This window comes from Sander lucioperca, chromosome 21, assembly GCF_008315115.2.
Source record: "Sander lucioperca isolate FBNREF2018 chromosome 21, SLUC_FBN_1.2, whole genome shotgun sequence".
Taxonomy (NCBI): Eukaryota; Metazoa; Chordata; class Actinopteri; order Perciformes; family Percidae; genus Sander; species Sander lucioperca.
Genome location: NC_050193.1, coordinates 8,628,847 through 8,641,064, shown reverse-complemented (window position 1 = coordinate 8,641,064; position 12,218 = coordinate 8,628,847). Strand labels below are relative to the sequence as shown.

Below are 12,218 nucleotides of genomic sequence, written 5' to 3'. Positions count from 1 at the left end.
TTAAATAAGACATTGCAATCCTCCTAACCCCTGCCATTTTCTGTTTTAGGGAAAATAAGATGACAAATAGCCTTTCCGATTAAAATTGTATTATTATCAGCAATAGTATACTGTGGTCCAATCAGTTTCTACAGTGTTTGTCAACTGGGAGTTGTCAATATCATATACATTATAGCCTACACTGAATACATTCCAACTTGACATACAGACATATTATTATGCTTTTTTAAAAACATTAAATGATCTATACAGTAGTTAATGGAGAGGAGGTGAGTAAAATATACATTTACAAAAAAAATATTTAATCCCATTTGACATAGAGACAGACGCTTAATTTTTAAGGGTTCAGTGACAGTAAAAGGTCTATTTCATTATCAAGTCAACAACACTGAGCATGTGTCATTGTTCTATAGTTAAGCTTAAAAGCAGTCTGTTAAAGCTCTGTAGTGTTCTTTATATTAGGATAAACCTTAAAGGAGTGTTGGTTTAAAAAAAAATACAACTGCACTCAAAATGCCGGGCGTGCAGGTCTTGACAGTGTGCATTTTTTTTTAGTTAAAACCCTGCTCTAGTAAAACAACACTGTTCTTTTTGAGAAGTCAGTGCAGTCTGGAGTAAGGCCTGATATGTACACGAGGTCCCAAAAGAGTTTCGACACCTTTACACATCCAAACAATTCAAGTTGCATGCAGAGAAGCAGGGGGATTTCCTACTTCTCTAATGGTTTTTAGCATCCTCCAGAGAGCCTGTAATCACTTTATGATACATTACATACAGTATATACATGGATAGATCAGTTGTGGGGCGACATCTATTGCTGGGAAGAAAGCACCAACAACCCCATGGAAATGACTAATCAAATCATTTCCTTGTTACAGTTTAATGCCTGACCGACATCTCAGGTCCCCACACTCGCTAAGATAATAGTTAAAAAATCTATATTTTTGAAGGCAACAAAAATAAATACTTCAGGAATTAAAAATATCCAAAGACAAAGCCATTTGAAGACATAATGATATCTCCCTTGTCTGTATGTATGATTGTTGACTGATTATTTGCATAATGCTGAATATGTTAATACCCCCCCCCCACACACACATACACACACACACACACACTGTATAGCTGATGATCCCACAGCAGACACACACTCACTCACACACTCACACACTCACTCGCTTGCTCGCACGCACGCACACACGCATGCACGCACGCACACACGCACACTCACACACACGCGCGCACACACACACACACACACACACACACACACACACACACACACACACACACACACACACACACACACACACACACACACACACACACACACACACACTGTATACCTGATGATCCCACAGCAGACTATACTGCCCTGGCTTTAAATGGGCTGCTCTAAGCACTGCTGTCATTAGCCAGGTTTGTGTGTGGAGGGTGTCATAACACATATAAAAGGGTTGATTTTACTGTACATGAGTTTAGAATAATTGAGCTTGTCAGTGTTATATTGACACTAAGTCGATGGTGCTTCTTTAGGGCCTTCCTACAGCACAGCCTGGGCTCTTTCTTTAGTCTTTTCCTCCTCTTGTCGCTTCATGGCCTGGATCACAGCAATCTCGTTGGCCTCTTTCTTCTGGTTCCTTGCTTCAAATAGCAACCTGAATCATAACACCGAAATTGTAAAATAAGTCTCAATCTTATATATTACTTATTACAGTAGCACACAAACTATGTCCCATGTATTTATCTTAAAATGTTTTGCCCAGTGGATATAATATAAAATTGTCTATTTATGCCCCCAAGCCTTTGTGAATTTTTCTAAAAGTTGACAGGCCCCTTTTTTTAACCTGTTTTTGATTATCCTCTGCACAATGGCATCTGTAGTGAGGCTGTTGACACTGTCAACGGTACGCAGGATTCCTTCCCTTCTCGGCTCCTGGATATGAAGAAAACATGTTGAATGGATGTGATATATCATCTCTGTGCATAACTGTATTTCATGGAGGTGTTTTTTAAAAAGCGGTATGTGACAGTGTTTAGAGTCTTACAGCGTAAGGGTCGGATCCATCCTTGTCAGGATATATTTCTGTCTTTCCATGGCATACTAGATCCACCTGTGGATAAATAGATGTTCTATTTCAATCAATAATTGCAGCGAACATTATTGTCTAGTGGTGAGAGATAACTCTATGGCCTGTATGTACCTTAAAATGGTCCAGTAAATCTTTTGTGACTGCAAAGGGTGCACCAATCACTACTTCTGACACATACTGTGAAAAAAGCAACACAACAAAATCAGAAATCAATCATCCACAATGAATTGCAGATAAAGAATATGTACTTGCAATGCACTGTGTTGATGGTGGAAGAAGAAGAAGAACCTACTCGACAAGCCAGGACGCTGAGCGTTCTCTCGTGGACATTCATGATGGGGTAGTTTTTCCCTTTGTAGCGGTTCACCTCCTAAAAAATATGAACAAAGAGAAAAAATAAAATGTCACAAATCGTTTCAGGGAGGCAGTGAATGTTTTACACAATTGCAAAAGAGCCAAGGAGACTCACCTGATCAAAGTGCAACCCCACTATAATGTATGGCTTTTCTGCGAGCTTATGCACTGCTTCCAGGAAGTCCACATGGCCAATGTCTGATAGGAGACTAGTCAAGGGTGACTAAGCATTTTAGAAAAGCTGACTCTTTTTATAGCAACAGTTACACAAAATTATCAATTCACACCATTCTGACAGTGACACCACTGCTTTTTATAAATGACAGTTACAGAAAGTCTCAGTTTACTAAAGAGTACATGCTTTTTGATTCCAAGGTTTTATTGTTGTTAGCAATATTTTTAGTGAGGTTCTAAAATGATACGGAAGAGGTCAAAGGCTCCTGCCACATAGATGATGGTGTCTCCGGGTTGAGGCTCCTGGCCTGAAGCAAACTGGATGATCTTCTGTGAAGTCTGCAGGAACTGAGACACCCCCGTCCAGGGACTGTGGCCCTTCTGACCATGTGAGCCCCATAATCAAGAAACAGGCACAATGAGTACAAACAGACCGTAGCAATCAGTATCATCACAGGAGTATCAGAATGCTGGATCATCACCACCACCTAGTGGTCTGAGTAGTAATGTCATATCTTAAATGCTCAATAGCTCACTTGCTGTCCCACAAATCCCCAGCGCATTTATTCAACCCTCTCCAAATTCACAGCACTGCTGTGCCAGTCGCAAATGTTCTAATGTGAAGAGACCCTCTAAAGCTTTCACACTATTTAAATCCCCAGCATGTTAACTCTGAGTTAGGTTCTCTATCCAGGAACAGAAGTGGCATTCACTGTTTACTGGCACAGCCTGTAACTTGATTATAAAGTGGGTCCACAGTAAAGGCCTTTGTTTAATAATGGTTGTCATCTGGCCCACATAGCAACTTTAACTACTTGAATGACATAAGAAGAGGAAGCCAAAGAGCCAAGCATTTGGTTTTAAAGATATGCTAATCAAGAGTTTGGTAGTAAGCTGAGGATTTGATATTAACTAGGTGATGACCAAAGCATTAAAATAAGCTGTAAATATGTTTGGTACCTACCTTTCCAAAGTTGTCTGTGTGCTGCTGATAGTCTGAACTATCCTAAAGAGAAGAGAGGTTTGAATTAGGCATGTGCTGCATACTGAGGGCATATACTAATAATAATAATCTTTATTTATAGAGCACTTCAAAATCCACGTTACAAAATGATTCACAACTTGGCCGCAGAATAAAACAGACATCAAGTCATAACATGATCACCTTTTATTTGGTGTATAAAAACCAATACAGTGTCAGACTTTTTTCCAAGGAAACAAAAGAAAGTTCAAACTCAAGTAAAATCAGGAAAGACTTTTCGATAAAAGTATGTCTTCAGAAGGGCCCTAAAGAAGACCACTGACTCAGCCAACCTGATTTCCTCGGGCAGATCATTCCAGAGCCTCTGGCCCTGCAAACGCTCTGTCCCCTTTAGTTTTCAGCTAGGCCTCTGGCCCAGACAAAAGACCTCTGCCCGAAGATCTCAAAGTCGAACCAGGACGTACAATAAGAGGTCAGGGATATAGGCGCTGCACAGTGGCAGTGAGATAAAGGTGTGTAAAATGGTCTTGTTGTCTTTATAGAAAGACTAAGGCTGTACTTACAATGTTGCTGTGATGTGCTTTGGTCATCAGTAGCATTCTGCCAACCAGATCTGTGGTTGAAACTCCCTGGGTTCTCTTACACTCCCTAGAACAGCATAATACACGATTTAACAAGTTAAGAAAAACATACACAACATATTATCCAGACTGTTATTATCTTCTGCATTTTTCAAAAAGGAAACTTGCCTGTACCGCCCTGACTTCTTCACCTCCTCATATGTGTCTTTCCCATCCACTGTTAGTGTTATATCATCTGAAACAACATAATACATGACATACTGCTTGCAGAAATCAACAGAGCCCGTTATATCACCTAAAAATCAGTGATCCAGCATTATTCTTGGAACTGACCAACATTGTTTATGGCTATGAATCTATTTGTGTGTCTAAATGAGGACAGGAGGTAGTGATATACTGTACCTCCGTGCACACAGAAGTCACAGTTGTACTTGTCGAGGGTCTGGAGGGTGGTGACATAAGGCGCTCCTTCCACAACTTCATCCACCCATTTTATGGCCCGCACCATTTTATATCTTTCTGCCTGAGTGAAGACTGGCGGACCCTTGTGCTTCGCAATCTCACCTTGAAAACAAAACATGTACACAATACTGTTGTTGATACACACAAATAAACTGAGATTAATAGAACAGAGAGACAGAAATTTCCATCTGATAAGCAGTGTTTATAGTGACCGAACGCAGCTGCGCCTTCGTCCTTAAGATACGTTATTGTCACGTCAGCAGAGAGGATTGCTGATATCTGTGCTGGCCATAACTATGAAGTCATTCTTGGATATCTTAATGTCAGAATGCCCCAGTGTGCCATAGACGGGTGAGACCATAGACATATGTCTATGGGTGAGATGTAAATGCTGAGTCGCTGCACTACTGTCACAACAACCCCTGTACAGGGCACAGCTAGTGTCTGCCTGCTGATAGGACTTAAGAAGATAAACAGAAGCTTCAGGTGCCATGGCTCCCAGACTCATCAGCTCCAGGCTGAATCATGCACGGTAAAGGAAGGAGGAGTTGGGGATGACCAAAGTTATGTACAGATGAGCTAGGCCTTAAAGAGAGGTGTAGGTGGACACTAAGTCAATGGTTCTGAGCCTTACTATCTGTGTGTACTCCAACGATGAGGTAATCTCCCATGGCCTTGGCCTGTCGCAGCTGGTTGGAGTGGCCATAATGGACCATGTCATAGCTGGGAGGATAAGAAGATAAAAAATGACATAAAAGTTACATTATCGTAGGGAGGGAGGTACAGGAGCAGTATGAAATGATTGTTTTTAAAACTATTGGTTGGAAAAGCAAACAAAAGAAAAGGATTTCTTGAATTATAGTCATAATGTTTGGCAGCCAGTCAAAATTAAAACACGTCCAGAACTCTTCTCCAGTGCACCATGCTTTATTCCCGACGATAGCAAGATTGTCGCAAACAACATAAAGCATGGCGTACTGGATTAGAGTTGCCGTCATTTAATTTTTAAGCTCACGCTGTTCTCAGAGTTAGAATCTGCAGCCCCTCTTCAACACTCAGATGTCTAAGTGTTCTTGAACGCACCAACAAGGTGTTTTCGCAACTTGCAGTAACTTTAACAAAAAAAAGAGAGTTGATTAAAACCCTGTGATATAAATAAAAAGCAATGACAAACTGGAGTGTAGGAGATCAATAGCTGTTTAGTTCATGGGCTGAAACATGCATAACCACTGATATTTCTGATATTGTCAACCCCACCAATGTATTTCACGCACTTCATGTGATCTGTTAGATATGTTATCAAAGTCTAAACATAAAAAGTCAACAGCACAGTGTGTTTCTTCCTCCCAATTTACTCCACCCAGGATTTGATACCATCTGTAGATAATTAGATTAGCACAGATTGGAGACTGAGGTTGTAACATGGTAATCTAGCATGGTAATAGAGAACAGATGGGCATTAGCCTTCCATCACTATTACTACTGCCAACAGCTGACATCAGTCTGATCATTTTTCTTTCTGTTCTACTTGGAGCATGATATTGTCTAATATGCACACAAAAAAGAGAACAACGTGACTGCAGGTGTCACTGAAGATGCATTAAGTTTATTAGACTCTGATCACTGTTACAGTAGCTACTATAACCATCAGCAATTTCGCGACAGCAATAACCTGGAGAATCACAATAATGACAACATAACTGATGGCTGAAGTGAAAAAAACATTCAAATTGGCATCTGTGCATCCTTTTTAGTTCATTAAATTACATGTCAGCTCTCTCATGGGTCAGGTGCAAAACAACACTATGAATAGCATCCTCAAAAATCAATAAGAAAACAGATGAACGCTGCCCTAACTATAGTTTGTCCACAGCCACAACAGTAACAGAATCCCATGTTGTTTTCAGCCCCCAGGCTCTGCTAATGAAAGATAGCATCTGTGCCTTGCTGTGGTGTCACTATAGACAGCCTGGCTGAAAACAGCCTGGAGTGCACTTGAGTTTTATTCAAACACAAAAATAACAATTACCAGACTGTAGGGGCTTTTTTATGTGATTCAGATGTATCCACTATACTTCAACAAAATGCGAAAACCACAAAAAGAGGCTTGTCGAGGAATCAAGTTTTTTCCGTGTGAGTCTTGTGCTGTTAATCTGTTGAATTAGGATCCATGTGTGCAGGCTCTGAGGTGATAGTGGAGGGCCGGAACAGAAGAATGTAGTAAGGGGGAGCATTTGGAGGTGATGAATAGGAAAGCAAACTCAGAGTTACATAAGACCAGGAGGCTCTTTTGGGGGGTGTTATACTACCTAGATGCCCAACACGTGTTACTGTATTCCTGTTGTATTTTTTAGCAGGGATGGATCATGACCAGGGGATGATGAAATATTGATTAGTGTAACCTGTTAGCAGACACCCAAACAGCACCTACGCTACTCAAGAACAAAACCAGATGGACATCTGTGGACACAGTGATAGAATACAATGGCATATGTGCAGGAAATACCAGTTAGGGGAGCACAAAACTTATAATCTTGACATTTTGGTTTTCCTTTAATTCAAAATGTAAAATACCTGGAGACATAGTGCTCAGGATATGACTAGTCTCATATAAGGCTGGAATGAATAAGTAACACACTGTTACTTTAAATAGCACATTTATAGTCTAGTATGGCTTAACTACCTTAGCGGAAACGCAGTGGAAGAGGACTTTACACTCTTCCTTGATGATGCTTCACTGACAACTGATCTTTAACCCCCGTCACCTCTTTTTAGGTTGACAAATAAGCGCCTTTGTGAAGCAAAAAGGGGCTGGGTAAGAAATCTCAACAGATGAAGTGACTGTGCTCTTTCCTTGGAATTTTCCTCTCATACGGCTCACAATGCTAGATGTCAGTAAGAGCGTGGTGGCGTCCAGTAGGGCTTCAGAAACAATGTGTTCAGTGAAGGGTGTCGGGCACGGCTGCACGAGCCACAGTGGCCGTAGCAGGTGTGGGCTGGAGGGGTTAGAGAGGGTTAATGGCATGAGCTCTGTTGACATTGGCTCTCTTTGCATGCTCACCCCACCGGTTAATATTCTGGCATCCCAAATATTCTGAAACATTCCATCAAACCATAGATAGGCAGCCACACCTAAATCACAGGAATTCTACAAGAGAAAGCCACAATAATTCTGGCCTTACTACACAGAATTTCAAAACATGTATTTTTCCTGTGTACCATGGAGCCAGACTCTGTACACCAAGGCTTGGTGTTTCTCCCAGAGGAGGCATCTTAAAGGGTCAGTTCTCAGGCTGCAGCTAATGATTCATTATTGATTAATAGTTTTGTGTATAACGAAAGAGAATAGTGAAAACTGCATATTAGAATTTCAAACAGCTAATGGTGACATATTCAAATAGCTTGTTTTATTCAGCCAACGGTCCGAAAAACAAAGATAGTCAGTTAGCAATTACATATGGCAACAAAAAACATCAAATCACCTCATATTTGAGAAGCCAGACCCAGTGAATAATGTCTCAAACGATTAATCATTTGTCAAAATAGTTGGTAATACATTTTCCGTCAATCGATTCATCAGTTCTCCCAAATTCTGGAGATATATACAGCTGAAAATTCTGCTGCCAACTCAATACAATAGGGGTGAAAAGATTTTTTGTTTTCAGCAATGTCACGTCAAAGCCCTCACTGTCAACACTTTTCATTATTTTCTGACTTCAGCGGAAAATACATCCTAATGAAAACTGTTTACACTAAAGTGTGTGGACAGTGTTTCTGGATAGAAAGGTTGTTGCTGAGTTTTTCAAATATCAGGATAAACTACAAACAAAATTCCATTTTACGTCCACTGTTTTGGGGCAAAAGTTTAAAAAAAACGACACATTTTCCTGCATGGTTAGATACCAGTATGTCTAATGGAAAAATACTGTATTCTTTTCTAGTTTAGGTGAACTAACCCTTTAAAACGGGAGGGGAGCCCTCTAAAAAGTGCCAAGGTGAGGTGACTGAAATAACAGACTGAGCACAATACATGTAGGCTACCTGAGCTGACACTAAAACCTTTTCCTTCCACCTAGTCCAGTCCATTAAACCTGTTCAGTGTTGAGCATCATTAGGCCTGTCTGTCACATGAAGAGTGGCCAACAATCAAGTGTGGCTGTCATTTTATAAACAAGGAGAACATTGCTGCTGTTGTGTGTCGGAAGAAATGTTTTAGTTGGACACTGAATTTTACAATAAAGATTGAAATATATTGGTGATATATTAGTCAAAAAGTATCATATGAGCTGGAGGAGCAGAGTGAACAAAGCTTGACTTAGTTTTTTAGCCTTTGTTGTACATGTTTGCTGTTTTGCAAACTGATGTGAACACAAGTGCTAATGTTCCCTGGTTAGGGTTGCCTTTCCCACAGCTGTACACATTAAGCACCTGTATTGCATTAAAGACCGTGCCTGGCGCTATCTGAGCACCTTGCTCAACTTTAATACAATCGCTCATTATTCCATTACACCATGCTGAAAGAAGACACCTTGTTTTGTCATGGTGGCATCATGAAAGTAATCCCACGAAAAGTCAAACTAAGTATGTTCAGAGTGGCCTGCTAACCAAGTGGTCTGAGATGCATAATGTGTAATTGCAATGTTCTGGTTTTGAAAAAAAATGTATGTGTGCATCAACATTCTGTGATGTTTAAAATAATCTTAATACATCTTTTCACAGCAGACATTTTGACTTTTCATAGTAGGAGAAGCATAGGTGTATAACGTTAATGACGGCTCTATATTCAGTTGCCCCAGTAACAGAGAACCAGCATGCACAATACCTGGACCCTGACACTAAGTCATCTATATATTGCATGCTGTAAATATGGTATAACAAATCCTAATTATAAAAAATGATATGGTCATACACATTTACCAGTAATTAAAACAACTGTTTTATTTAGCGGCCACATCCAATGATTTTTGGCCGATTTTATGTGAAACTACACATACATTCAACATTTAGCCATATGCTTTTAAAGGTATCTTAATTATATGACTGCTAATTCTATAAAAAAAAACAAAAAAAACAAAAAAAAAAACGTGTTGTTTCTAACTTAAGTAAAGCCCTGCATTAAGTGCAGTCGGGAGCTACTTACAATACATTGCAATACACTAATTTGGCAGACAATTTTATCCAAATCATGTACAATAATGTGTCATTGCCAGTATACACTCTATACAAATTATAGAGTGTGGTCTAGACCCACTCTATCTGTAAAGTGTCTCGAGATAACTGTTGTTATGATTTGATACTATAAATAAAATTGAATACCGGTAAACTACAGAGTATACTTAGGGCTGGCCATAGTTAGGACTTAGGAGGCTCCCTCTACATGACAGTAATGATGTGCGGTGTTATGAGAGATATCCTGATGTTATTATGTAATAATGTGTCCACTGAGTAGGAAAAATGAGACTAGGATGTCCCAGTAATAATAATAGGGTAAAAGTAAAGTAATACAAGTCCTGAATTACACTGGTTTGTGTCTGGCCATTGCAGCTCTTATTGTAGAATACATAAACGAGAATATTCAATTAAAAGTTTAGTGTTTACTGACATCTCTGGAGAATGTAGCAGTCCTGAGAGCTGTAACCTGCAGCAGGCCTGTCCCGGTGGTGGCATATACAGGCTGACACATTCATTCAAACGGGCTTGATGCAAACGATAAGAACAATGTTGTAGCATCACCATCACACCGTTAATCATCCGGTAGGTTACTCACCAGCCATCGCACCACACCCGGATTCTTCGCCTCCTCTTCTCGGGACTGCAAGATGCAGTGCCTGGGGTCGTCTCTGCGTCTTTCCCGGCTGCTGTGTTCACTTGGTGGTGGTGATGTCCGTTCTTGATCATTTTTGAAATCTGGTGACAGATCACTTAAAGTGCAACTGTAGCTTCAGAGCGACTTCCTCCAGTTAAGATGGTGAACGGTGTCAGTTGTGAGTCACTTTTCAGTGCAGGACAGCCGGTTTGTGTGTCAGCAGCAGCAGCAGCTCCAGCAGCTCCAGCGGCAGCAGTGCGATGCGCCAACGCCTCCTTCATCGGCGACGCAACGACGCACAACACGCTACACGTCAAGTCGGCCAAAGAAAGCGGATAAACCACGACGGGAAGGAAGCACTGTTCATAAAAGTCCTCGAAACGTAGCGTTGTAGTTGTTGATTTTATTTTGAAAAGAACAAAGGTGTGATGGTTGTTCAGTATGGAAGACTTGACACAGGTTGAATCGTACGATGAAGTGCGGGTGCACGCGCAGCCGACATGTTGTTACATAATAGCGGCGTTTTCCACTGTCACGTGACAATATCTTTATTCCCACAGAAATAGCAGCTATCTGCCAAAGCTGTCTTTGATGACGTGCCAGTTTGTGGTCTGTACGTTCACTTCAATTTTCTGCAAGTTATCCCTCTAAAATAACAACCATAACAAAGATAAGATATTTCCTTTTATTTATTATAAGTATGTAAGCATGCTTAGCTAATGAGCCAACAATTAGTAGGCCTAGGCCTATTGGAGACATTCTTCCTTGGTGCTTCTGGAAAAAGCATACAAAATAATGATATGATGAAATACGATGATAAAGATAAAATACAACAAAACAAAACAAAGGTTATAGGTTAAAGAAATACTAACTGTTAACACATATGTATTATTATGTATTAATTTAGCATAAAAAGATATCAAATATCTATTAAAATAGTAATAGTATTACTAGTAGTAGTAAAGCTTTTGTTGATTTTTGTGACACTCATTTCCTAGAACTCAACGTTAAGAAAACTAAAGAATGCTGGGATAACCGAGAAGGCCAGGATTGATAGAGTGACCAAAAGGGCTGGAAAAATGGTAGGAGAGTTAAATACAGTGGATCAAGTATATGATGACCGCCTGGCAATAATGACACAGAAAATAACAAGGGACCCGGGTCACCCTCTTCATGGTAATTTGACTGGCAGAGTTATGGAACGTAGTGGTAGGCTAAGGCCTCCCGTGACACAAACTAAGCGGTATGCTCTCTCTTTTATACCTCAGACTATCAGACAGCACAACAAGCACTTTAAACGTACATTTTTATAAATGTTGTATTGTATTTATGTATTGTATTGTATTATATTGTATTTATTGTATTGTATTAGATGGGTATGAGCATTGTAATTTCCATTTTTATGGATGAAAGAAACCTGACTTTGACTTTGACTTTGACTTATTATTGCATATTTGTGGTGACTATCGAGATCACAGCCAAGAAGAACATATTTCTACACCAGTAATTCTGGGCTCTGGAGACTCCCAGGGTCCATGGCACTCTGCCATTTAAATTATCATGACTTTTTTTTTTGAGAAAGGCTTCATAGTTTTACAAATACTATGATATTGTTTAAATATATAGCCTAATAGTTTATAGATTACTTTATAATCTAACAAATCTATAACGCTCAATATGCAAATATATACATGTCTTATATCTTTCTTATACATTTCTCTTGTGTTGTTCTTTCACATAACTAAGAGTAGAGGTGTAAAAAATAA

General features: G+C 39.8%; 1 protein-coding gene across 3 annotated transcripts; it reads right to left on the bottom strand.

Annotated features, from left to right (window-relative positions):
* Positions 1-72: 72 nt before the first annotated feature.
* On the bottom strand, positions 73-10,756 carry LOC116059367 (ethanolamine-phosphate cytidylyltransferase-like). 3 transcript variants are annotated; one of them, XM_031312398.2, is made up of 14 exons: positions 10,414-10,756; positions 5,281-5,369; positions 4,587-4,748; positions 4,353-4,419; positions 4,167-4,251; positions 3,586-3,627; positions 2,870-3,017; positions 2,563-2,645; positions 2,386-2,463; positions 2,205-2,270; positions 2,049-2,114; positions 1,848-1,936; positions 1,238-1,658; positions 73-1,162 (listed from the first exon to the last, which is right to left on the bottom strand). In XM_031312398.2, the coding sequence occupies exons 1-13, from the start codon at positions 10,542-10,544 to the stop codon at positions 1,544-1,546; spliced, it is 1,221 nt and encodes a 406-aa protein (XP_031168258.1). In that variant the 5' UTR covers positions 10,545-10,756; the 3' UTR covers positions 73-1,162; positions 1,238-1,543. The 3 variants fall into 3 exon arrangements, with proteins under 3 accessions (XP_031168258.1, XP_035852659.1, XP_035852660.1); XM_035996766.1 differs by having other exon boundaries at positions 1,306-1,658; XM_035996767.1 differs by having other exon boundaries at positions 1,306-1,658; positions 2,870-3,002; positions 10,414-10,754.
* Positions 10,757-12,218: the final 1,462 nt, after the last annotated feature.

Excerpts from the sequence above, each read along its gene's own strand:
- LOC116059367 (XM_031312398.2), bottom strand. The coding sequence starts at position 10,544 with ATGATCAAGAACGGACATCACCACCACCAAGTGAACACAGCAGCCGGG. Across the intron at positions 2,464-2,562 it reads TGGGGTTGCACTTTGATCAG|GAGGTGAACCGCTACAAAGG; the intron begins GTGAGTCTCCTT and ends CATATTTTTTAG. Across the intron at positions 1,937-2,048 it reads ATGGATCCGACCCTTACGCT|GAGCCGAGAAGGGAAGGAAT; the intron begins GTAAGACTCTAA and ends CTTCATATCCAG.